At 46.8% G+C, this 27,218-nt stretch overlaps 1 protein-coding gene across 3 annotated transcripts in view; it reads left to right on the forward strand.

Moving 5' to 3' along the window:
• CAMKK1 (calcium/calmodulin dependent protein kinase kinase 1) overlaps window positions 1–26,504 on the forward strand; it is a 91,873-nt gene extending 65,369 nt beyond the window's left edge. For all 3 annotated transcript variants that reach the window (XM_061355501.1, XM_061355500.1, XM_061355499.1), the window contains exons 10-16: window positions 9,647–9,846; window positions 10,557–10,610; window positions 11,682–11,755; window positions 17,165–17,252; window positions 18,333–18,461; window positions 19,404–19,507; window positions 25,947–26,504. In XM_061355501.1, coding sequence (XP_061211485.1) covers window positions 9,647–9,846; window positions 10,557–10,610; window positions 11,682–11,755; window positions 17,165–17,252; window positions 18,333–18,461; window positions 19,404–19,507; window positions 25,947–26,019 — 722 coding nt within the window. In that variant the 3' untranslated portion in view covers window positions 26,020–26,504. The remainder of the gene's footprint in view (window positions 1–9,646; window positions 9,847–10,556; window positions 10,611–11,681; window positions 11,756–17,164; window positions 17,253–18,332; window positions 18,462–19,403; window positions 19,508–25,946) is intronic.
• The last annotated feature ends 714 nt before the right edge of the window (window positions 26,505–27,218 follow it).

A 27,218-nucleotide genomic window follows, 5' to 3' on the forward strand; every position in this document is an offset into this window, starting at 1 on the left:
GGAAATAAAATCAATGTTTGCAAGCCTGGGACAGTCCAGAAGCTTCCAGGTGCTGCCAGAATCAGTCAGGAAGTTGGTGAGAATGTGTATATGAATGGGAAGCTCAAGACTGCTTTCCAGTAGAGTTGGAAGGGTGAAGACTGCAGCTTTTTGTATTCTCATTAGCATTCAGATTACAGCAGAACCTGCTTGCCTCAGCTGGGAGAGCCCAGCTCTGCTGTGCTGGGTGCTGCTGGCATTACAGCTCCTGCTTGGAGGAGACCTGGAGTTTTGAAGATAGCATTAAATAAAAGTAAAGTGTGGGTAGTCCTAGGCAGACAGAGTGAAAGTGGGTAATAAATTATAGGATGCCCAAGCATTCCCAGCAACAGGAACAATAGGATGCTTTATTTTGGGCTATTGAGTAACCATTTATTTTATTAGCAAATGGAAGTTAAAAATGGTGTTCTGGCTAAATGCATGGCAATTACTGTGTGATTAAGAGGAAAAGCACACCAGTTTGTGCACACTGAAGGAGAAGTGTTGCCAGGCAATGCAAAGATTGCAAGGTAATTTTGGTGTAAGCATACATAATTGTTATGTAATTTGGGAGGCTCAATAACCATGCAGCTGCTTGAAGCCTGCAGTCATCACAGCAGCAAATGCATCATTGCTGCTTGGCCTTTATTGAATTACAAGTTGCAAACTCCTGTTGGAGCCTGCAAAGTATTAATCCAGGGCTGTGCATTGCCCTGAGTGCACATGGGCTGGGATGAGTGGGAAGGGGCTGCATGGTGGGAGACATGGGCTCACCTTTTAAATTACCAGTGGTGGCACATGGTCCCTGGCCACCATGTGTCCATGGGGATTAGACTCCACTGGTTATTGGTGATGCTTGCCTGGGGTAGAGGCCTGTGAGAGGGCTGGCTCTGGGCAGAAGTGCTTGGAGGGAGGCAGTGGACATGAGAGCAGAAATATCCCATGGTGGTTGGGAAGAGTGGCTTGGGCATGGTGGGAGGCAGGGACAGAGCTCCCCCATCCAGGCAGTGGCACGGTCCCAGCCTCATTCATTAAGCAACGAAGAAACAGGCAGGTTCAGTGTGAGAGCCAGGGAGATCCACCCATGGTAGAGAATCCCCTCCTCTGGTCCCCAGACTGCTGAGAAACACTTTGAGCTGAAGGGCCATAATTTAACTGGTTCACGTTCTGTTTCTTGTACTCCTGTCTTAGACCTGGGCTCTGTTGTGTGGACTATGTCAGGAGTTACTTAAGCACATGCAAACTTTAACTCCTATCCTGGTGAAATGGGCCCTACAAAACAAAGTGCTTTTGCTCCCGCTTGTAAGCACACACACCTCCCACCCGCCCTTACTGACAGCATTGCACACACCCCCTCGTGTGCTGGGGAGACAGGCTGTTGTTTGGGTGTTGTAAGTGCTCCTGCAGTGGTAATTGCAGAATGTACTTCAGTTCTTTGGATGGCAAAGTCTTGCTGGATTATTTGTATCATTAACTAAAGCATGTGCTTAAGCATCTCTGTGAATTGGGGATATGTGCAATTACCTCCCTTTCCACTTGTAACTTCCCTCTAGTAGTGCTTATCTGGGGTTATTTAAGCTTCAGCCTCCCTTGTAGTAAGGCAAACATTGCTTTCCCAATGATACTCAGCAGAAATAGGTGTGCTGGGTAGTGAATAGTCACTGAGGGAGTTAGCAGCTGTGGCAAGAGTCAACCCTGAAAGCTGGAAGGTTAATTCAGGGCTGAGCCTGATCCTGCAGGTTTCAGTGTCTTGGGAACAATCATGCCATCTCTGTGCCACCCCTGGGTTATAGACCTCTGTCACATCTTCATGGGTGGCTTTTCAAGGCTGTTCTAGTCTGTGCCAAGTGGCCTTCCACCCCTTTGACCATCTGTTAGGGAAAGCTTGCAGGAGCTGACATATCCACCCCACAACAAAGCCTAAAGGGTTGCTGGACAAAGATATTCTGCTGGTTTACTTCAGATATCCTGGACTAACTCATAGTGACTTATATTTAATAACTGGACAGTAAATGGGTTTCACTGAAGGAGAACTTGGTGTCATGCCAGTTTGCTTTGGCAGATGAACAGTGGAAACCAGTACCAGGTGAAGCATGTAATGGGAGGGTTTTCTTCCAGTGTCAGGCTGCTGTCTGCTGGACAGAAACGTTTTCTTGTTGGGAGCAAATGTTTGGTTCAACACAAGGAGCAGATACTTTAAACTCTTCTCCAGTGGCAGATGTATGTGGGAGCCACAGGAGAGGTTGTGAGTGAGAATTGTATTCAGAAGGCTTGAGGGATATGTCAGGCAGGTATCCATCCCAGTTTGGTTTTAGGACTGGGACACAAGTAGCTTCTTTCAGTAAGAGCCTAAGGAAAGAATAAGCAAATGGACGGTGTGTCTGGGCAGGTAGCCTGGCCATGACACTAGCCAGGAACAGATACTTGGTGCAGAGCATGCACACAAGCTTGACCCACGGGAAAACCCTGCTCACTTGCACAGTGGAGATGAAGCATAGCAACTGCCCCAATGCTGTTCAGCTGCCAGCTCAGTGTTGTATTCAGCTCACAAGAGGCTCTAACAGTCGCTGTCAGTGTGACTGAAAGGAAGGAAAAACATTATTTCCTGTATTCTCTGCAGAAAGTGCACAGTTTCCCTCCTGTGACTGTGTCTAAGGAAACTAAGGGTGGCAGTTCTGGTCCCCTCTGCAGGGACTCTGCATGCTTGTCTCATCTGAGCCTACTGGGTTGAAGGGAGAGTCATGACGCACAGCTAAAGCCATTGGGAAGTTACTTTTCCAGCAGCAGCTCTCTGCAGGGCACCTGTATGAATCCTTGTGATGCTCTGGAGCTCTAAGTGCCTAATATGCAAATCAGAGCTGGCTTTTCTGAGATGAGGCTTAATCTACTTGACCATCAGGATGTGAGTATAATTTCCATTGTCTTAAAAGGAAATTTAAGCTAATAAATCAATAGCTGAGTCAACACAGGCTTGTCTCTTCTGAAAATATCTACTGCAACCTAAGCCCATGTGAGTGCACTGAAGCATCAGTGGCATAAATGGCTTTGGTCTGGTTTGGCTGTTGGCAGAGGCAAGTTCCTCAGACCTCATGTTGGTGTGGGCCAGCAGAGCTGGGACACGAGTCTGTGATGGAGCTGCTACATGCTCTGCTGTGATTCCCAGCAAGCTGCTTGGTCCGTCTGTGCCTCCGTTCCCATGTGGGAAATAGGGAACTGCTCCTCCTGTGCTCCTGCCTCTTGCCTGCACAAGTTAGAGCTCCTCTGAGCGGAGCATGTAGAGGTGAGGACTCTCAACTGCAGCTATAGCTGGAAGGTGCTGGGTGTTCTAAATGACAGCACCAGGAGAAGAGGAGCTGGCTTGTGTTTTATCATGTGCAGACAAGCTCTGTTTAGATGATTAAAACAACCAAAAACCCTTTCACATAGCCGCAAGTGTTGCTGATACTGGTGGATGAGGGCCTTGTGTAAGAGTGAGAGTAATGAGCTGGTGGAGCAGATCAGAGAGATGTGCTAGAGCCTCTTAAGAAAGATCAGGCCGTTTGATTTGTGATGTTGTTTGATGCAGTTATGTAAGTGGCTGTGCTCAGGGTTAGAAGCAGCCCATGGCACAGAGTGGCTGTTCTGGCAGTATCTGCTGCACATACCCTGCTTCCAGCTTTCCCAGTGATCCCTCAAACAACATTGGCATGTGTGTAGCCATGGCAGGAAGCTTGTCCTGTGGCTGGTGATATGTGATGTGCTCATATAGGATGGAGGACTGGTGTAGAAGCCTTTAGCAAGGCTCCACCTCTTCTTCCCCTTCCCTATTTCTTCCTGCTGGCTGTATCCTATCCCTGTCACATTTGCCAAGAGTACGATGGTCAGCAGGTGCTGAAGGTGGAGCACAAATGGAAACTGAACTCTTCCAAAGTGCTGGGCAGTGCTGGGTGTTGGGATCCCCCTTTTCAAGTGGCAAAGCTTTGATGGATGGAGGAAGAGAGTGGCAGAATAGTGAAGAGAGCTGGGATCCTCACCCCAGCTACACAAAGCTCCTGCAATGAGCTGAACATGACAGGGAAGGTGTTCTCTTTGCACAGCCCACTACAGCCACATCCTCTGTCTCTTTCTCAGTGAAACACTGCAGGCAAGCACAGAGGCTTGCTTCAGAGAGCAGAATTCTGTCTTAAGCTCTGGATGGTGGTGCAGCAGTTTTCTTGGGAGGGTGTTAAATCATTTCTTTGCTACAGGGCTGATGTGAGAGTAATACTAAGTAGACTCTGCAGTAGCACCATATGGATTGCTTTTGCCCTTGAATGGGAATGGGATTCTGTTTCTAATCAACTATAATTCAGCTTCAGACTCAGTAAATAATAGGATGTGTCAATGCACTGCAAAGTTTTATATGGATAATTTTTAAATGAGCTTTTAGCAAGTTGGTATTAGCCTGTTGGAGGAATAAGGTTTCCAGAAGGGAATGCAGTGAAAAGCACCTCTTCTAAAAGGATCGAGGAACAATCTCTCTGTTTCTAGCACTTCTACCTCTTCTCCTTCTTGGTCTTCTCTGGTTGTCAATCTAGATAGAGAGTTCCCAGATGTTTGCTTCTGAGTGAAAAGGAAAGCCTATTTAGTCTCTGAATGGCTTGTGGGATCTAGATATGGGAAGCATTTGTGAAGTGAGTTGCACATTGCAGCAAAAGCCAAGGGACTGAGCAGCAACAAATGATGTGTTCAGTGGAGCTGTGCTAACAAGCAGTGATGGGGCAGAGAGGCAGAGCAACAGGAGACACGCAGAGAGGCCAGGCAGGGCTGTGTGCTGCACTCACAGGTAGGAGCCATTGCTTTCTTTTAATACCATTCCCAAATCACCCGCTGGCTTTTCAGAGATGATGCTCAGCATGTGCCAAAGCAGTGTCCTCAATGGGCATGTTTTGTGGCCTGGAAATACAGACTAGCTGCTAGTTCCCTGGATAGTCAGCACCCAGATTGTTTGGAAGCTTGGAGGCATTTGGATGGCAGAGTGCCACCAGGCAGCTGTGACAGCCACTTGACATTAAAGACACGCTGTCTTGTTGTCCAAGGGCCAAGCATGAGAAACCATGCTTGTGATGCTGATGAAGCACCACATGAGAAGTGGGTACAGACTGCCTGAAACTGTTGAGAAGATGTGAGTAATCCAGGTGTGCTGCTGAAGAGGCTTTCAGAGTCCATACTGGGACAAGGGCTGCCTTAAGGACCAGCTTTTCATGGAGCTCTGGGTGCTCTTCTTTCTGCCCCTCTTGGGAAGGTGTGAAAGCAGGAACAGTGGGCAGCCCCAGCATGGCACACCCCACATCCTCATTGCTCTGAGGAACTCTGGATTACTTCGGTTTGTACTTAAAACCCCAGACTATTGTATTCATGATGCTAATACCACTGACTTAAAATACATCGTAATGGAGAAACAAAGTCCTGAAAAGCCAGATTTTCAGAGACCTTTTATTTTGGGCAATTATTTCATATGCTCTCAAATTTGAACACCCAAGCATGGGTTCATCCCAGCTGCTACAGGCAGTAGGTGTAGCATACCTGCAATTGTAATGCGATGTCTGTAACTGAGAGGAAGAGATAGTCCTTTCCCAACTGCTGCTCACAGCCTGAGTGCTCTGAATCCTCTGAGGTTGTATCTCTCCACCACATAGCATTAGCCTTCAAGCCAGCTTTTCTTAGGTGTTTGCACTCCATGCCCAAAGTCAGGAGACAGTCTAAACTTTTAGGTGTGATTTCCCTTGTTTCTGAGCCCCGCTGGGTGAAGCATCACCCTGAGATGTGCCTGGTCAGGCTTTCTAATACAGGCTGTGATGACAGTGTCCGACGTGGGCTCTCACCTGTCCTGCCTGCTTCGTTCATGGGGTGGCTCTGAGGTTAGCAAACAAGTCTTTCTAATGTGCTTCGGGATCTTTGCCTAGATGATGCTCTAGAAATCCATGGAATTGTTATTCAGATGCAAATAGCCCTGAACTTCTGTCACCTTTCCACTGAGGTGAAGGATTGATCTAATAAAACTGAATTTAAGAGTGCTGCAGAATCAGACTTTCTCCTAAGGGCTCTGTGATATCTTAACACTGTTTCATTTTCATTATGAAGAGGTATTGATCTGTTCTTCGAATTGGGCCTGTCAGCACAGAAAGCACAGAGCATCTTGGAGCCTCGGCAGGTTGTTCCTGTGAGCTGCTGGCCTCTGCTTTAGGAGCAGGATCCTTTCCAGGACTTTTGACTCTGGGAGGGATGCAGACAAGTACATTTGCATGGGAATGAGGGGAATGAGTGCGTTTCAGCTGTCGATGTCCCCCTTGTGTGTGGTAAGTGGGGCTTGGAAGGGGGGCATGGATGGGATGGTCCTTCCCGAGGAGGTCATGGGTTAGTCTGAAATAATCCCCAAACCCTGATGGAGCAAGTTTAGCTGTTACAGAGAGTTATTTTGGTTATACTTCTTTAAAGCACATTTGGGGTTTTTATTCAGGTGTTGAAAGTGCTTTTCTTTCTGTGACTGACACAGCCCTGCTCCTGTTTGCTAGCAGGGGCATCACAGTGTGTCCTTAAACCCAAGGACAGGAAGAGTGTTTTGCTTCTGGGACCTCTGGTCCTGGCTTGCAGTGACGTTGAATAGCAATCCTAACGAAGGTCCCTTGCCTACCTGCTGCTCTTACATCTGCAGAGGGAAGAAACTTGCTCCCAGATGGTTCAGGCTGTTGACATTAGAGGGTTAACTTGTGCTGGTGATTGTGTTTAACTGACTGTGGCCGTCCTGCTCTTCCTTGGGTGGCTCTTTGGGTCCTGTCCCTTCTGTACAGTCATCAGCAGTCTGGAGGGTATCATTAGGCTTTTATTTCTGAGATGCTTAGCTCTCTCCCTGGAGTTCTGCAGGGATAACACCATCTTTCCCTCTGCATGTTGTGCTGGACATCAGATCACACTGGTTTAACAAGTACCTTTCCTGCAAGACAGCTCTGTCCCCAGCTCCTTCCACCGCATGTGGCAGTGATGCTTGAGTCACTGCAGGCACATCCCACTGCTCTGCCTGTCAGCCTTTGGCCAGCCCTGCTGAATTAATTGCTTCCTGCCCTTCTCCCTGCAGTGTGTTACCTGCAGGAGATCTGCACTTGCAGCAGGAGTTGATGGGTTGGGAAGTTTTTCTGAGCTTAGGTGTGTTTCTGTCCTCCGGATGAGCAGTCCTGCTGCCTTTCTGCAGCCACGTTTTTCTGTTGCTTGGGAATGATTTTGGGGGCATCTTTTACTCTTCTTTCTGCAGCCCTGTATTGTACTGAGCTGTACCAGTGGCAAGGCACAGGGCGGGAGAGGATAAGACAGTGTGTTTTTAAGCCTGAAGCCTGTTACGGATAGCTGTGCAGGGGAGGACGCCCACAGCAGCTGACACACTGGGACTGCAAGAACTGTGTTGCATCAGAGCCGAAAAGAGATTTCAGGTTGCTTTCATCAGGTTAGCAGCTCCACTCCAAATCATCTCTTGGCAAACATGAGCACTTGCTCTTACAATTCTTGCAGCTGTGATGGAGCCTTGTTCACTTACACCAGCTGGTGCTCAGTGCACAATTCCTGTCCCACATCTTTCTCCCTTCATGGCTGTGTACAAGGCAGCTGGATTAGGAGGCAGAGGATTTGGAGATAGCAGAAGTCTTTGGAGCCAGCTGGCACAAGACTTTCATTACTGTCACACAAACAGCAGCATGGTGCCCGGTTGGACACTGCTGCTCCTGACCTAGCCAGCCACTTCCCTCTGCACCCATCTCTTTCCCATCCTGGTGTATGATTTAAACTGTGTGCCAGGTTTGCAGAAGCACCTGGCTGACATTGCACTGCAAAGCCCTGGGATGTGTCAGGCTCACTCCTGAGAGCACAGCCTGTGCTCTTCTGCCCTTCAGGCACTGTGCAGTACTGGTCAGACTGTCCCTAACACTCACATCAAGCACATGGATGTTCTGGACTGGGAAGCACAAATGTTCATTGACCATAGTGTTTGATGGCTTTGATTTTTGTGAAGGATGTGTTTCTTATTTGTTCAACATTTGATATTGCTTCTGTGCCTAACAGCCAGCAGTGCCCAGATCTGCTGGGTACCAGGCTGAGCTGGGCACTGAACAAACACAGAGCAGCTGGCAAGCTGCCTGCGTTTTCCCTCTGCTTTTATTAGATTGCACAAAGGCAGAGAATGGGTTCTGCAAAATAAATAGTTATTTGATATGGGAATTGGTGTATGGGTTTGGTTTGGGATTTTTACTTTCCTGTATGGAAGAAATAATAAGAAGCCTAGAGTACCTGCTTGCCTGGTATAACTCCCTCAGTTTCCGCACTTCGCTCCAGGGATGTACTTGTGTATTTGTGCCCTGTATTTATTTGTTTTAGAGGCACTGGGAATCTTACCCATGTGGTATCAGGCAGACACCTGCCTGAAAGGCAGCTCATCATCTCCAGAAGGAACTCCTTGCTCCCCCTCACTTGTTTTTTCCTCTCCCTATATTATAATGAAATGTCACCTTGCCACCAGCTTCGCTGCAGAGCAGGTGTCTCCTCATAATGACTGCTGTTGCAGGGTTTGTCATGTTTATCCTCACTGCCTTGCCAGGCTGTTATGGCATTAACTGGCTCACATCTCAACGTGGTCATGCAGTTAGTTGCTGCACATCTGGAAGAAGATGTGAGCACCAGTGCTCTCCAGTGGGTTTTAGTCTGCTGGGTCTCTGCATCAGCTCTTTAATGTGCCAAAGAGAGCATCCCCCAACAGTGCTTCAAACTAACTAGAGGTCCTTCCAGAAAAACATACCTCTGAGTGGGACTTCCCCTCCCCAGATATGGCCTGCTGGAAAGCTGGCTTGAAAAGAGCAGAACAGTTAACCTGAAGCTTGTTCTTTCTTGGTTCTAAACCGTAAATGGGGATGCTCTGTAAAGCAGGCTGCCTTCATGGCAATGTGTGGACCAGGTTTGTAAAGCAGGAAAGGGTTAGGCCAGCATTTCCTCCACCCAATTACATGTTTCCTAGGAGATAAGAAAAGGGCTTATGTGGAGGTATAAAAAACCCCATGCTTTATTTGCAAGAAGGAAATGTGAAAGCGGTGGCTGTGGCCAGTGGAGGAGGGAGGCTGAGGGGTCCCGTTCCCCTGCACAGGGCAGTGAAGGCTTGGTGCATTTCATCTCCTGTTCAGTAAAGTCTTTTGGGGTCATTTTGTGTTCTGAAAGTTGGGTTTGATTTTTAAACTTGTTCTCCAAGTTCCTGAGGAGTCAACGACTTCCCTACCCCTCCCTGCTTCATACAGCAAGTTGCTCAACCCACCAGCTGAAGCGATAAGGCCAAACAAATCTACAGAGTTTGAGTGGTTCCTTCTCCAACAGCAAAGCTTGGTCCCCCTGGCTGGGGTGTTTCTGGGTTCATGCCTCTTCTTTGCATGATTACTGGTGAGAGATGTGTTTGAGTGTTGTTCTCTGGTGTACGTCCCAGTGAGGCACCAAAAAGGATTGGCTATAGGGAATGGAACTGCTACTACATTAGATTACATGCACAGCAGTAGCTTTGAGTGGGGTGCCCTTCTGGACAGGTTTCCTTCCCCTGGGTGCATTGGCTGCTGTGACAGACCATGCTCCTGTGTTTTTGTTTCAGTGCACTACCAGAAGATCATTCACCGGGACATCAAGCCTTCCAACTTGCTCTTGGGAGATGATGGGCATGTCAAAATCGCTGATTTTGGAGTCAGCAATCAATTTGAAGGGAATGATGCCCAGCTTTCCAGCACAGCAGGGACACCAGCCTTCATGGCACCAGAGGCCATTTCAGACACTGGCAAAAGTTTCAGTGGAAAGGTAGGTCTTTGCTCACAGCTTGATGTCTCATGGGACCCCCAAGCATGGCACAAAGGGCAGCACCACACCTGCAACCTTAGTGTGTTGCTCACCCAGGGATTGTGGTGCAAATTAGGGTTGTTCCTAAGTAAAATTGAGCTCTAATTCTGTGTTCAGTCCAGGCAGAAGTCACACTGGTTGTTCCGGGCAGCAGGCAGACACTTTACTGTGCATCCCTGCTCAGACAGGAGCCATGTTAAGAGTCTTTTCCTTGCCCAAAGGGAAAGAAGGAAACTTGATTCCTTTGCAGAATAATCAAGAGGCACAGGGGGCTGCTGTGCAATAGGATCATATCTTGATCTCCTGAAAGTGAGAGGCACTGCTGAGGGTTGTAATGCAGGCACAGGGATATGGTCTAATGGGTTTTTTTTCACCTGGAAGACTTTTGAGGTTCAGCTTTGAATGGTGTCATCTGTAAGAAGAAGGAGCTGCTTGCTGGTCACTGCACTCCACAGCAAGGACAAGAGAGGCAATGTCTGTCCCAGCACAGCCCTCGTTCCTCAGGCATGCTACAGATGCCTTTAGGAGCCCAAATTCAAGCAGAGTCTGCACAATACAACAGAAAATGTTCAATGCATACAAATAATGCTCTCTGAATCAGTGGGAAAATCCAGCTCATTCAGATAATCTGGATTGTATCTCATTTACTGCCTGTACATGCTTTCTTTCAGGCACTTGACGTATGGGCCATGGGAATTACCCTCTACTGCTTTGTTTACGGGAAGGTAAGCTGGCTTTCAGCTGCTGGAGCTCTGCATGGCAGTCTCTCTTGCCTGGCTTTTCACTCATTCCTTTCCAAATAAAGGAAACTGTTAGAAACAAAGACCTGTCTTCTGCAAGCTCCTGTTTTCCCCCATCACCCTGCAGATGAAAAGGAGCTAATGCAGTCTGTGGAAAGATGGTTTCTAGAGTTGATCTTTGTGTTCAGAGCCGGTGTTCATGCTACAACTCTAGAGCAGCATTGGTAGCACCAAGAACAGTTTGTTGAAGGTTTAATCCATGCTGCCTGTATTTAGAAACAGGTCAGACAGGGCATGGAGAGAGGCATAGGTTTGATCCCAGGCTACTGCAGCACTTCAGCAAACCAGATTACAGAAAGCTCTGTCGCCAAAGCTCAGGTGGGCCAGACAGAGTCTTCTTTGGCAGAGCCAACTCTTCAGAACTGCATTCTGCAAACTCCATGTCCTGTCATGGCTTTTCCCTGTCCTGTCACAAAAATCCCCTCGTCCCTCCCATCCTCTCCCAGGGCAAGCACTACAGCAGGTATGTGGGGTCTGTGTGTACAGGTATGTGACCTGAACCTCCTGTCCAAGCATTGACCTCTGCAGATCCCACCACACCAGCTGGAAGGCATCCAGATCAGGGGTAGGAAGTGGCAGGGGAGATGACAGAGGCAGAGCTATCTCCACTGCTGGTGTGATATTGCAGAGCTAAGTCAGGGTGGAAAGTATTCTTTGACCTGTGTCTACAATGGTGTCTCATTTGGGCCAGTATCTCCATTTTGCAGGTAGAAGTGGAGCAGAGAAAAGGAAAATGTGTAGTTCACGGTCACCTGATAGGCTGGATGGAGGGGGGTATCCCAATCCACTTATATATTCCCTAGATTCCTCTGCTGTTCTTCTGTGTTTATTCCTTAATAAGGAGCAACCCAATTTATTGTTGTGGGGAGATTTGATTTATCTCCATCTCTGTGTAGAATCAAGAGAGAACAGAGACTATACTTGTGTATGTGAGTGACAACACCTAAGCAATGCCAGGCTCTCTGACAACTGGAAAATCTTCTGTTTGTTTTACAGTGCCCTTTTATAGATGAATATATTCTGGGTCTTCATAATAGGATCAAGAACAAGCCTGTGGAGTTCCCAGAAGAGTAAGTGAACTTTACTCAGCTACTGTAAAATAACAGTTCAGTTCTCAGTGTTATTCACTGTGCAGCATTAATCCTGGTAGGTCACCACAGGGGGACAGAGAAGGGGGGCTGAAGAGCTTTGCTTTCTCCTGGGTCCTTCTCATGGTTTTTGTGCTGATGATGTTGTTGAGGCACTACAGCTGCCTCTGCAGCTCATGTGTTTGTGTTGTGTGGACAGGGAGTAAAGGAAATGGCTCTTGAAATCTTTGGAAGTGAAGGGATTTCAGCATGGGTCTCGTAAGTTCTGCTCTGGCTACTTGACCCTGGAGATGCTGGATGCATGGTTTGGTTGGGGTTTTGTGTTTCTCCCCATGTGGTAGCCACCAAGTGATTCCATGTGTTCATTTTCAAAAGCAGTGTGGTTATAGATCTTGGTCTCAGTCTAAGGAGCGTATCAACAGGAGCGTGACCAGCAGGTCGAAGGAGGTGATCCTGCCCCCCTACTCTGCTCTCGTGAGACCTCACTTGGAGTATTGTGTGCAGTTCTGGTGTCCTCAACATAAAAAGGACATGGATCTGGTGGAACAAGTCCAGAGGAGGCCACGAGAATAATCAGGGGACTGGAGCACCTCCCATATGAAGACAGGCTGAGAAAGTTGGGGCTGTTGAGCCTGGAGAAGAGAAGGCTGCGTGGAGACCTCATAGCAGCCTTCCAGTATCTGAAGGGGGCCTGTAGGGATGCTGGGGATGGACTCTTCATTAGGGACTGTAGTGGCAGGACAAGGGGTAACGGGTTAACACTGAAACAGGGGAGGTTTAGATTGGATATAAGGAGGAAATTCTTTCCTGTTAGGGTGGTGAGGCACTGGAATGAGTTGCCCAGGGAAGTTGTGAATGCTCCATCCCTAGCAGTGTCCAAGGCCAGGTTGGACGAAGCCTTGGGTGATATGGTTTAGTGTGAGGTGTCCCTGCCCAGGGAAGAGGGGTTGGAACTCGATGATCTAAAGGTCCTTTCCAACCCTAAATTATTCTATGATTCTGTGATTCTAAGTAAACACATGCTTTGGACTTGGAGCTGGGGAAAGTGTCCAACAGAAGGATGCTTGTCCTGAGATACACAACCACAGCTTGGTGCATCCCCACTCTTCAGTCTTCTCCAACATCCTCCAGGAACACAAGTGTTTTTCCTGTGTGCTGGCAGACTATGGCTAGAAAGAGACCCCAAACAAGTTAATTTACTCATTTGATACTAAGAGGCTGCTCCCACCCTGCTTTGGTCAGTGAAGGAAACCACTGTTGGCCACAGCCAGAGCTGCACACTGGGGACTGTTGGGCTGTGTTAGGTGGGCTGGCTGGCTGCACAGTCACAGCACATCCTCTAACCCACAGAAGTGCACTCAGCATTGCAGAGGGGCATGCCAAGGCCACTCCCATGCCATCTGAGCAGTGGGAAATTCAGCATCGAGGTGCTGAGCAATGTTTGTGGTCTTGTCAGAGGAGCCTGGCAGGAGGTGATTACACTCAATATTATGCTCAGTCCCTGCCACCATGTGTTTTCCCTTCATGAATTTCCTCCATCCTCAGGCCTCACATGACTTTCTGCTGGTGATTAATTTATTTCTCCTGATTGCTATCAGATGAAGCAGCCAAAGCTGGACTCTTCCCTTCCTTCCAAAATCAGCCCAGTAGTCAGGCAAAGAATTTCTGACCCTATTGCTCCTTTAATAAAAATGTAGAGATAAAATGACTTGATTTAAAACAAGCATGAGGAAATTAAAACTCTAATGAAAGGCACAACTCATACTGGAGAGGAAGGGAGGGGTGTTGTCAGGGAGCCCATGATGTGTGCATGTACCCAGCATCTATCACGTGAATGTTTTGTGAGATTCTCACTGAATCTTTAGAGCCCTCCAGTGAAGGGCTGGGGCTCTGCCTTGTCAGTCCTAGGCTTCCTTCTGAGTCTACAGAAAGCAATGGGTGCTCGGTCTGTCCTAGTTTAGAAGTCTGCTCTGGATGGGATGAGTCAGACAAGCTCCACAGGCTGGTTCATTACCTCTCCACTGGCTCACAGACACTGCAGATAGCTCATATGGAGCCATCTCTGCTCAGGCTGTTGGAGCCCACGCTGAGGTCTGTGTGGACCACACATTTCAAGGACCTTAGAAAGAGGTGCACAAAGAGGGAGCAGCCTGGAGTTTATGTGCAGCCAGTGTTTTATCCCTTCCTCCTCCTTTGAACCCCATCACTGAGAGTCTGTAAGGAACTGGTACACAGAGTGCCAAGTTTCAGACCAAATCCTTACAGACTTATTAGAATCCATTTTATTGATAGCTGACAACAGATATGAGAAAGTGTAATCTCCGTATCAGCCCTACAAAAGTATCAATGCATGATGAATAGTTATGTATTGAGAGAAAATTCCTCGGAAACATGAGGGAAGGAAATCCACAGCTGTCATCTTTAAGCTGTGACTAAACTTTTTATGGACGAAAAGGACTGAATTGTCAGGTGAGGTTTAATAAATGCAGTTCTATTCCAGTTACTGGCTTTGTCCAGTTACACTTATTGAGTATCATAGAGTATCTGGAGTTGAAAGGGACCCATCGTCCTGTGGCCACAAGGTCAGGCTGCTTGTTAGATGGCAAACACAGGCCCCAGTCATGGATATAGAGCAACTCTGGCAAGAACCCTGTGCTGTTGGTGGGGTTTTACAGCAAACCAGGCTTTGGGCTGTTAGAACACAAAGGCTGCTCATGCCACATTGCTGTGTTCCCACTGGCTGCTCTATGGGCAGGGCAGGACTTGGTCTTGACAGCACTGCAGCAGAAGTTGTTTATGTTTCCTTGGCAGTGTTCTCTCTGCTTGCTTGGGCCCTGGCAACGTTCCCATCCTCCCAGCCATCATGTATTTGGGTTAGCAGTCAGCTTACAAGTGACTGTTCCCGTCTGTCTCTGCAGTAAGTTATTAACTTTTAATGGGCTAACTGGGTTGTGCTAAGAACCTTTTCTTCATTCAGACAGTTCCATCAGTGATAATTAGGCTGTGATTTTATTTGGATTTCTCAGTGACTTGCTTTCCCAGCCTAAAAAATAGCTGCACCCCTGGTTGGGTTGTGGGGGAGCAGAGAGTTACTGGGTGTTGACAGCTCTCTCTAAACTACATCTATTTGTTAGATAAAGGCAGCAACACACACACATAAAGCTGGAATTCACTGGAGTGGATCCACCCTGGCCTCCCACAGAATTAGCATCTCGCTACACTTGGGAATATTTTGGTTTCAATTTATTTCACCATGGCTACAAAAGATACATTCCTGTCTGCAGACAGTCCATGGAAACTCATTGCCTGTTTCCTGACAACCTTTAGGACAGAGATGGAGCTGACTGTACTGGCGTCATTTGTCCCTTCCCTTCCCTTAGAGATGCTGGGGTAAATATTTATCACTCTGCGGTTAGCATTCATGCCAGCAAGTCCTTGGCATGACACAAGGTAAATGGGACTAGCTCACACCCTGATGAAACTGGTACAACTAAAAAGCAAGCTGGAGAAGTTTCTGTCCAGACATGTATTAAGAGAGCCAGAAGCTCTACTGGTGAGTGTGGTTTCTCCTGGTGAAGAGCTGAAACTGAGGACAATGTTCTCTGACCTGCAGGCACGCTGTAAAATGATCTGTGGTGCTGGCAGCCCTCCTGGCTGGGTGCTGAGCTCTGTGATGCTTTGCCTTTTCCTGAGAGCTGTTACAGAACTGCAACTGTGAGAAATTTCAAAGATGCACTCCATAGATAGTGCAGGCATTTTAGATGAAAAATGTCATCGGGTACAGCATGGAGAGAAGGGAAATCAGAGACCCGGCCATAACCCACGTTGTTGCTTTGGTCCTGTTTACAGGGCTTTTCCTTATGACATTAATCCTGTGTTGCGTAGAAGTCTGACACAGAGAAATGTTAGGTGATGATGTATTCTAATTGTATTTTAAATAACACTGTTGCTGGTTTGGCACAGATCTGATGTTAAGTGTTTTAAAAACACCATCTAGCATGTATCTCAGTGTGGTTCTCCTGTGGGAGCCTATTTATTATAACTTTCTAAATGCACTGTCACTCCCCATAGCTGTTTCTCTGTGCCTGGAGCTCATCTCAGGAGCAGCACCATTCTTCCCATTCCCACTTTAATTGTTACCTGCAGTGAAGCTGAGGAAGTGGGAAGTCTCTGAGGGCTCATCCTGCCATTCCCCTTGTCTTGGCCATACTGCCTGTGGACTTACAGGCCCCTGATGCAGCTCTGAAAGTGTTCAGACTTTAAACTGAACCCACTTTCTGCCCTTCCCCACTGAACAAGCAGTGTTTCCTTGTGGTTGGTTGTTGAAGGTATAGTAACCAAAGTCCACATAAAGTACCCATACATTATTAAGCAGCAGCTGTGTTTAACTGAAATACCCCTTCCTGTAACATGGCCTTCATTTAGGTTTACGATAGTTTATTCCCTCCTCTGCTTGGTGGGGTACAGGGGAGGTGGGCACAGAACCTAGTCCTCATCAGTGTTTTCAGTCTAAGATCCAACCCTGCTGGGGGGTGACATTTCATGCTGCCAAATTCCATCATCTCAAAAGTCGTTTGTGGTACAGGCTCTCAACTGCATGATACAATTCTGTCATACACTGGCATTTTATTTCAGTAGCACTTTGATAATACAGATCAAGTGTGTTTTGAAGACATTGCCTGCATCATTAGTGACAGACTACAGGGACAGACTGCAGGACCACTGGCTCCGTGTGAATAGAATGGCTTCTGTGCTCAGGCATGCCAGTACTTAGATCTTAGAAACAGTGTTAAAAAATCAGATGCATTTCTCTCAGTCTGTTCATTCCCTCCTTTTGTTGCCCCAAGGCTGAGCTGGACAGGTAGGAAATACCCGCTTACTGAACTGGCTGCCATCAGCATTCATGGAAGCAGTTTAGTTAACACAACCTGCTTAGCTGAAACCTGGATGTCAAAGGGTGGTGTTTCATCCAGCACATTTGCTCATGGTGGAGGTTTGGCAAATCAAGTACTGCCCTTCTTGTATCACACAGTTCAGCTCCAGTTCTGCCCTTAGTTACGTTTTGTTGTCCCAGAATCCATCCTTTGAAATTCCCCTATAACTGTTTTTAAAGAGTCCTTTCATTCATTCACTTGATCCCTTGTCCTGTGTTTTAAGAGTGTGCAGCTGTGTTAGTGGGCAGAACAGGACAACCCAACCATGTAGCAGTGACCATGATGCCTGAGAAGGAACCAAGCCAACGAGACTTTCCTTTCTCAAGCCAGGTTTGCAGAGAAAGTATCTTCTGAGTGGAGCAGATTCTCTACAGAGTATAACCACAGTAAGGACTGTGCATGCATGGAGCACTTAGAATTCCATGGTCAACTGTATACTGCTGTTTTCTTTACTCAGAGCACAGATAAGTGAAGAGCTCAAGGAACTGATTCTACGCATGCTCGATAAAAATCCAGAAACAAGGATAACAGTCCCCGAAATTAAGGTAATTTGGACATTGCTGTTGTAGTCTTTTTGGCTCAGTTGATTTTGTGGTTCCTTTGGTACCTTCTAATGAGGCAGAGCTGCTCCCAGTTTGTTTTGGGAGCTTTCTCTGGCACACGGCCTCAGAAAGGGAGAGTGCTCATTTAGCAGCATGTAACAGCTCTGTCACTGCTGCTTGCTTGGGGAGTATTGACAGAAGCTTTCTAGTTTACTATTTGAATTGAAATTATTCAAAAGCTGCCTGATCCTCAGGGAATCCCTGGGAAAATCAACATTGGCATGGGGACTGCTAGCTGCAGAGCCTGTGCTGTCAGTGTTGGACCTGTGTTACAGGGGCTGGAAGCGTGCTCCTCCTCTGGTGCTTGCATGGTCAGCAGCCTCAGGGCAGCATGTCTGTTTCTATCAGCATTACTTGGGAGATGCTTTTTGAGGATGTTCTCCCCTTTGTGCTCTAGAGGTTTACGTGGTGCCTAGGTGGCAAGGTGGATTGTTTGCTATTTATTTAAGCAAGAGGCTGTTGCAGTAGCATGAGGCCTCAGTACTCAGACCCAAGTACTCCATTTTAAACATCTGAGCAACCTGATTTAGTTGAAGATGTCCCTGCTCATTGCAGGGGTGTTGGACTAGGCGAGCTTCAAAGGTCCCTTTTACCCAAACTATTCCATGATTCTACCTAAATCCTTATTTGTGCAGATGCATATATGATCTTGATTTTCCTAGGTAGTGAGCATGCATAACCCTAAGTGAAGTGCGTGCACTTAAGAGAAGAAGATGAAAATGCTCTGGATAACTCAGATGTTCAAGGTGTTTCAGACTTGATTGAGAAGGTGCTGGGTTCCTCCAAGATGCTGGCAGTGGGTGCAACAATACTGGGAGTTAGAGAAAGCCGTCTGGCCCAGCAACATATTGCAGCCATTTCCAAGGGAGCTGGTTGAACCGCATCACTGGAAGTAGAAAACAGCCATACTGACAGCTTACCCCTGTAATCAGTCCTGTGCCCCCATTTCTCTCTTATCACCAGCATCACAGCATTCTGCTGTAGAAGGGAGACCTGCAGCTCTCTCTGTTCCTCCCCATGCAGGTGCATCCGTGGCTAACCAGGGGTGGTGAGGAGCCCCTGCCTCTGGAGGAGGAGCACTGTACTGTGGTGGAGGTGACAGAGGAGGAGGTGAAGAACTCGGTGAAGACAATCCCAAGTTTGCCAGCTGTGGTATGTATACACCACAACTGCATTCTCTGCATGGGTCAAGAACACGGTGCTTTGCTGAAGCTTTAAACTGATGAAGGAGGTGTGAGAGGGTACACATGTGCTCCTGGCATGAAAAGCTTGGCCTTTCAACCTGGTGTGACCTTTTTGTGCCTCCAAGTTCTGCAGAGCCTAGCTATGTCAGCAGTGCTATTTATATCTGTCTGGCTGCTCTAATAGGAGCTGCATGGTTACACCCGCAAAGTGCCTGGCATCAGCCACCCCAGAACACCACAAGCATCCCAAGTGTGTTTTGTTTCATTAATCTAGAGGTTGCAAGACACCTAATTCAGCTCCTCAAAATGAAAGCTCCAAACCTGGAGGTGACCTGGCCAGAGAAGCAGGGAGATGACATGTGCCACAGTGTATATAGCTGGCACTTGCCTGCCAGCCAGTGTTGAGGGCTTTTTTGGTAGTTTGTGTGGGGCCAGCTGGAGATCTGCTAAGGGCAGTTACTACAATGGAGGTACCTTTGGGGGGTTCTCATGGGGAGAGAGGTGATGAGCATGACAAGAGCCTGTTTTCACAGCTCTTGTGGTGTGATGTTAACAGACACTTGCCCAGATAGCCAGCTGGGGGAGTGGAAACCATCCTTTCCCCTGGATAGCAGGAGCTAGCAGCACTCTGCAGCAGTATTGCCTGCCTGGAGAATGGCCCAGAAGAGCTCTGGTGCCTCCTTCTCACGGGCTTGGACCACCATGAGTGACAGGCAATGATCAGCAGCATGTGCTTCACCTCTTGCCAGCAATCGTGTGCATCCAGGGGTCTGAGCTCACTGCCTAAGGGAGCGGTACTGTCACTGCCTGGAAGTCAAATAGCTGTTCTGTGTGTTCCTTTAGTTCATGCTCTAGCTTCAAGGAATCACTCGGTCCTGCTGTTCTCACTGCTCTGTTTTGCTTCTCAAAGATCCTAGTGAAGGCTATGCTAAGAAAACGCTCCTTTGGAAACCCATTCGAGGTTCAGACGAGGAGGGAAGAGAGGTCCATGTCTGCTCCAGGGAACTTACTGATGTACGTATACACAGCCCTGGCTCTGCTGCACACAGAGTAAAGGAGTTTGGGGAGGAGGAAGAAAGCAGTTTGCAGATGTTTTCTGTAGCATTTAAGGACAAAACTCCCTGCTAAGTCAAACTCTAAAGGTTCAAATCTACCTCAAGTCCTAGGATTCAAATCCAGTGCATTAAAGGAGCCTGAATACTCTGTTTATAGATGCAGTTCTCTGTAAAATTGGTTTGAACACACATGAGGTGCTAAACTTGGGTGTGATTTTTAACTTGTTAGTTTGTAATACACTGTGATCAAAGATTGGTTAGACCTTGGTGAACTAAAATAAGTTTAATTAGTCTATTCTTGATATAGATTGGAGGGTTTAATTCTTCCATCCTTTTTTATGAACAACAGAGAAAGTGCCAAATGAGCAGTTTGCATGTTTTACAAACTCAGAATGAGATGATGTGGTTTGTCTGTGGTTTGACTTGTCAGAGACACTGGGGAGAAACATGGGCAGACAGTGGAGAACACTTTGACATTGCTTTTTCGTTTGAGAAAACATAGAGTGTTTTTTCACACTGGCAGTTATGAAATAGTGGAGCACATTGCAATGGGGTATTTTGGAGGCTGGATATAGATGGCTGTGCTGGGATTAAAAAGGGAATAGACGAATTAATGACTATTAGATTCATCAACAATTTTTAAGCACGATGGTCTGGAGGTACAGGGATGGAGGAAGGTTTTCCTTGTCCTTTACTTGGCTCTTCCTCTTTCTCCCTCATTTTTGTTCCTGATCCCTTTCAGAGCCAGGATTCTGGGCCATCCATCCTTCCAGTTACTGCTGGAGCAGGAATAATTATTTTCATGTTCCCACCCCACAGGATCAGTAAAGCTGTGGCTCACAACAAAGCTGTGTTACCCTTAAGTGATGCTTTCCCACTCAAAATCCCAGTACCATGCTTAGCAGACTCCCGTGAGGGTGTGCCAGGAGTCTCAATGCACCTTTGACAATGCAAATAGAAGACTCTCTATCTCATGAGCGCGTTGGGATTTAAGGGCTCAGTTCAATTAAGGATTATAATGCATTGGAGCCTAAGTGTGTACTGGGGACTTGACTTTGCCTTTGAGTCCATGACCAGTTAGTATTGGACACCAGTTTAACATTTAAACATCCATACATGAGTGCTGCTGTGGGGACCTCTCTGGAGAGCATGGCAGTGACAGCTCCTTTGCCAGCTTAGCACAAGGGATTTGTCCTCATTTGTTTCTCTCGGCTCATTGCCTTCCTAATTAATTATTGCTAATTTGACACTTCTCTGCCCATATCTTCACTATCATTCCTGCTCACTGCATTGCATTGCTCTAAAATGTAAACACACATTTCTCTCCAAATGTAGTAATGTATGCTAATTCAGAGCAAGGCAGGACGTGTCTTCAAACCCTGCCTGAATTGATAGTTCAAGGTGGTCTTTTCTAGTACCCAGAGCCTCTTCCCAAAAGGGACCTGTTCCCTTCTACCTTCATTTGAGATGCTTAAAAACCCATGCCACTAACCAAGCAGCTGGTGGGAAAACATGACACTGGGGCTGTTTTCTGCTTGGAGCTGGGTGCTTTATTATCTGCTCAGAACAAGTAAAGTTTATTTGATCTCATGCAGCTGTGAAGTTTCTGATTAACCATAGTATCAATGTCTAATCCCTTCTGACATCTTTTTAGGTCTTCAAAATTAGCTGTAAGCCTCCAGTTTTACTTGTCTCCTTTCCAAAGCTGATAGACAAATTCTTCTCAGCTTATACGAACCCAGCATCTTTCCCTGTCTCTACTCCTTCCAGCCCTGTGTTTGCATTCAGGCTTCTTGTACAGGTTGAAAACTGTGTATCATTTCCACTGATGTGCTGCTGTGCCCAGTGCCCTTGGTTGACAAGGCATGTCAGATCAGGGATGGAGCTGTGACCATGCATTGTAAGCACTTAGAAATGTCCAAAAAGGACATGGATGGTCTTTGAATGTGCCAGTTCTCCACTGCACTAACTCCTGCGTTTTCAGTTCTCAGTCTCATGCCATCAGTGCGAGTTTTTGACAGTAAAAATTGACTTTATCCTAAATTAATTCATGCATGACTGAAGCTTTGAGGACTCATCTCAAAACTCTTCTGTTTAAAAGCCAGACATTGGCTAAATCTCTTCAACAAATAGTGTTGTATATGAAACACCACAGCAGGGAGGCTTTTAATGAGGAATGTGGATTATTGTTTCAGACTTTCTGAAAAATGCTGTACTGGTTGAATCTAATGAAAATCACTTCAAATTTAAATCGATTTGTTGAATCTAATTACATTGATTTGAAGTGAACCAAGTCTAAATGGGAATGTTCATTGTTCACTGAGTTATCTCTCGATTACAGTGTTATTTCCACCAGGGCAAACAGAGTTCGACACTAAACCCATCCAGTTCTTAATTCACGGTGGGTTTTCCTCTAGTAAAACCAGTTTTAATAGGCATATAAAATAGAACATCAGTGCAAATGTTATGAATAGAGCTGTGTTAGAAGTTTTGAGTGAGTCTGGATGACTATACATTTCCAGGACATAGCAGGAACAGATAATACTGTTGTGGCGTAAGGTCCCGGTGGAGTTCCTGCATGTCAGGTACCATTTCCACCCCTGTAGATGGAGAGGGGACCCCAAAAGTGGGACTTGCCAGAAGGACAGTGCCCGCAGCCATCACCGTCCTCTGGCCATGCTGCCGTGTGCTTGCCCACAAAGAGCTGAGAGAAAAACAAGGCACAGGTTCCCAAGCTCTCCACCACAGAGCTTCTCCTCCCCACTGGCAGTGTCTTTGGAAAGGAATAAATCAGCTTTTGTAATACTGCATCTCCTGCTAGTTACAGGTAGAAAATAACTTGGTGTGTTTCTATATTCCTGGAGTCATGGTTGGGCTTGATGATCTTAAAGGTCTTTGCCAACCCAGTTGATTCTATGGTTCTATATAAGGAAAAAAGAAAGGCAATTAGAAAACTCCAGTTTCACATTGAATTTAATTAGGCTGCATGTGAAATTGCCAGAGCCCCACTCAGTGCTGCTTCGAGCATCTTACATCTGTGCCCATACTGAGAATATGTTTTGCAGGAAATCCTCTGACAGCTGAGTCTGCTTTCTGGTATTTGATGTCGAACTGATGGTTCTTAAAATGGATCTGTCCTTTAAGCTCCCTTTTTGGGATTTGGAGAGGAGGAAGCTAAAGCATGTGATTGAATCCTTATTTTTAATTTCTCTCTGCACTACCGATACACAGTGTGCTGGGCTCTGTTCTTGGAAAGGCTTTGTGCAGAAGCTGCATGTGGAGAAGTCTTTGTGATAGCCGGAGGCCTTTCATGTTTGCCACAGCCTTTGTTCCTTTAGAGGACACCATTAAGACACTAGTGATTTGAAATAGCTCTTAGATTAGTACTGGGAGGAGAGAGGGCTTTCTTAGCACTCCTTAGATCTGGAAGAAGCAAATCATTTTCTGAGTGTTATTTATTGCTTTGTTTAATAGCACTGAAAAGTGAAAAAGGCAGCTGTTAAAATGGCAGACACATTCACCAGGTAGAAGGAGCTAAAATGAAGATGCTCCCATTCAGCAGTTGTTTTGCAACAGCATCACCTCCACACACCTGGAACTCATGTGTGAGTGCTGCTATCCAGAGCTCCCTAGCATTCCCAGCTAAGTTCTGGGTTTCTATTGGCAGTGTTTGCTACATTTCTTCTGCTCCAGATTTCTCCTAATTGAGTCAGCCCTGGCTTTACCACACTTTATTGCTCTCATTTATTGCAACTACTACCTATCAAATTAATTGCCATGTTTTGACAGACCCAATTTACTTTCTCATTATGGCTGCTATTACTAGTGATGAAGTGTGGTTGTCAGCTCCTGTATGGGGGATCAGGCTGGATTTAGAAAGCCTACGCTGTTTCCAGCCTTGCCAAAAAGAAGGCAAGAGCCATTACTGCCCTTAGGGCCATACTGTCCATGTATGCTTAGGCACGAGGAAGCAGGAGGGAGAGGGAGGTAAAAAACTGGCTGTCCCAGGTCTCCAAGCAGAAGGTTTTTCCCAAAGCAGCCCAGAGGTACTTGTCTCATGGGGCCTTTGTACTGAGAAAGTCCCAGGGCTCAGTGCCACAGGGCTGCTCAGAACTAGGCTGCAGAGATCCCCCTGGGGCAGCCAGGTTTACAGCATCAGCTTTGACAAGGGAATGGCTGCAGACTGGGTTTAAATTTGCCAGATGTGTCCACTGAAGACGCTCCCTTGGTCTCTGCTAGTGCTTGGTGTCTGTCTCTCCAGTCCCAGCAAGATTTCAGATAGGTACTATGTGGAGAGTTTTATTGATACATGGCTTGGAGAGCGGGGACATGAAGAGCACCTACGGCTTGTGGGCCAGTAACAAAAGCAAGGTATAAGCAACAGCCAGGCAACCAATCATAGGCAAGGTCGTTGTGCCCTTGTGCTAGCTGGAAAGTCCCTATTTGCAATATCAGGCTGTAAAAAGAGGGTCTAGCTTGCCGAAGTTAACCACAAAAGGGGCGGCGCTGACAGTTAGCAAGTAACCAATAATGAGCTCAGGTTTTGCAATATGTATGAGCTCATTACAGATGCTATATAACCTGTAACCGAGCGTTCAATAAACGAGACCAGTTGCATTATAGGATGGACTTGTCCCATCGTTTTTCCACAGTACTATGTAGATGTGTCAGAGCAGAGACGAACCCAACTAAAAGCCATAACAATTTTCACTGCAAGGAGAGAACTGCATGTCTCACAGGAAGAGCCATGCCCCATGGCACAGGCAGGTATCCTTGTGGTCCACTGGTTCTAAATCACACAGCCCAGGAAGGCACAGCCAGACGTCAGTCCCCAGTAGAGGCTGGAGTGAGTTTGTACCAGTGCTACCAGTGCCCATCTTTATCTGTGCTTCAGGCTGCAAATGAACAGGACTGATAATCCGTCCTGCATTTCATCTGCTCACTAGGCTTGTTAGGTACAGAAAGACAAGCTCCTTCGCCTGCTGCCATCATCTTCATGATCGCTTTCTTTGTCTCACTGTTTTGCTCTCAGGGACAGGCTCCTCTTAAACACATATTTGCATCCATCTTTAAGGTAATTCAGTGTTTATGTTTCCCCTGGGTGCTGTAGAAACCTGTGTCCTCTCCTCAGCCTGTGTGATTTGTGTGGTAGTGAGAACATTCGGCTCCATCCCTTCTTCCTGTAGGAGCAATTTTACTGCAGTAGTTCCCTGTGTGTGAAAATGATGTTTATGTCTGCTTTTTTTATTACTATTATTTGTGATTCTTTGGCATTTCAGCCTTTTTTAGGGAGGGAGGAAGGGATGAAAAAAGCCAGTTGGGTTTTAGCATGTTCAGCCCCATGTTCACAGAGAGAACAGCTACAGAATTTGGGAAAGGCTAAGCTTTGGAATTTGGGCTCAGGCTTAATACCTAGTGGTTACGCAAAAGAAAGAGAGCTGGAGCCATCTCTGCTCCACTGCTCCCCTGTGCTTCTGCCTCTGATGCCACACTGGGAGGGCTCTGGGCTGGCTGAAATGAGCTGCTCTCCATTCAGTCTTGAGCCGTGACAGCTTTCTCTGGTTAAATCTTAGTCATGGGCTGTCTTATGGGTGGCTGGGTAGAGGTGTCATTCCTCAAGGATGCCCTGGCATGCAGTGCATTAGCATCCTTAGCTGCATCTTTAATTGTTGCTGAGTGAAACAACTTTTCAGTCTCATGCTCTGCCAGTGAGAAGGGGCATAAGAAGCTGTGAGGGAGCAGAGACAGAACATCTGACCTGAACTAGCCAAAGGGATATTCCATACCATAGAACATCAAGCTCAGTGTAGAAAACAGGCAAGTTGGCAGGGACTCAACTGATTGCTGCTCAGAGATGGTCTGGGCATTGGTCAGTGGGTGGTAAGCAATTTTATTGTGCTTTACTTGTCTGTTTGGGGTTTTATTCCTCCCCTTGTTTCCTATTACTATTTTTTTCTTCAATTATTAAACTGTTCTTGCTTTGGAGAAGCAGTTATGGTATCAAGCCATCACTCTGATCTGTGAAAGAACACCTCGGATGAAAGAAAAGCAAACCACAACTCCCCAGATGCAAGCTAGGTAATCTGGAAACATTGCAGCTGGCCTGCAAGACTTTCTCCAAGAGTCAGGTACCTCCTTGTGATGCTGCAGCCAGGAGAAGGGCATTCAGGGAAGTGCAAAGCTCAGTCTTTGGGGTGCAGATACCAAACAATTGCATAGGCACAAGCTGCTCAGTACTGCAGTGCATCGAGCTGGTTACGTGGTATCAGCACAACAGGCTGATTATTTGCTATTTCCTCTCAATACTGATACTGTTGAGCTGAGGAAGAAACACCCCCTGCTTTATTTCTCACATTTCTGTGTGCTTATAATCTCTTTATTTCCTTGCATTCATGTAGAAAACAAGGGAGCAGAGAAGGAGGCAGGGACCCGGAGCTGCCCAACGTGTGTGAAGACGAAGCTACATCCTGAAGCTGCCTGGCTGTCACGGGCTGGTCGCTCACGTGCTGCTGCTGTTGTACCCATCGTGGTGTTGTCTAGCACACATCTGCCCTCATCACTGAGTCTGGGGCCTGCAAAGCAAACAAAACCAGAAACAAACACGGACCAACCCAGGAAACCAGAAAGGAGGAACCAAGCAGCCATAAGAAGAGCAAGTCCTCCGGCAGCATGGCTCCAGGGGACTTGGCCTCATGGGCAGCTGCATTCCTCACGCAAGGTGTCCGTGTGCTCCTCCATGTGTGCCTTGCTCTCCACTTGTGCTTCATGTGTGGGCTTTGTAGTTGGGTGTCTTGGCTGATGAATGTGGTTTTATTTGTACCGCAGCAAACCAAATGTTGTCTTAGGCATCAGTCTCCCCAGAGATGTTCTCTTTGCTCTTTGCATTCTTTATTTCAAGCATCAGGAAAAACAATTACACTAAAACCAGGTTAAAACCTGGCAACAGTTTTATTTAATGCACTTCTGTGTATGAGGACACAGTCCTGCTCTTGTTGGAGGTGATGGCAAGATTTCTGTGGATATCAGGTAGATGAGGATGAGATCTTGCTTTTGGAGTGAGCACTCTCACTCTCTGCCTTTCTTCCTCCTATCCCTTCTCGTCTTACCCCTCAGTTTTGCACAGGGTGAATCCTGCCAGCATCAATGGCTTTGGTCAGGGCAACATCATAAAGCAGAACTACAGGATCCTTTCTTTGATGTGCAGTCAGCCTTTGAATGTCATAAGGATCTGGAGCATTGGGTATGCTCTTACACAGGAAGGCTTAACCCCACTGAAGACATCTGCTAACCAAGTGTGCTCTTCCCAAAGAGCTGAGGCTGCACTCCATCTGCTGCACCCAGTCCTGCATGCATGAATGCTGCTCAAAGCTGAAAAGAAGTAGCAGGTTTGGGTTTATTTTATCCTCTCACTCGTCTCTTGGCTCCTATAAAATCATGTACCTGATGCTTCAAAACTTTAATTTCCTGATAAATGACCCAAACTGGGGGAACTCCCAAGGATGGAAAGGTTTTAGGCTAAGGAAAAGCTACAAATGAGATTAAAACATGATCTTTGGGGTTTTGAGGCTTTATTTTTTAATTTTATTTTAAGACTGTACTTTTTCTGCACATGCTGCTATTTTATCCATAGATTGCTTCTAAACCTGGGATTAGAAGCTTCATCTCTACAG

Source organism: Neopsephotus bourkii, unplaced genomic scaffold (assembly GCF_033783945.1).
Source record: "Neopsephotus bourkii isolate Nb327-2 ecotype Australia unplaced genomic scaffold, CSIRO-AGI_Nbou_v1 NB_804, whole genome shotgun sequence".
NCBI lineage: Eukaryota > Metazoa > Chordata > Aves > Psittaciformes > Psittacidae > Neopsephotus > Neopsephotus bourkii.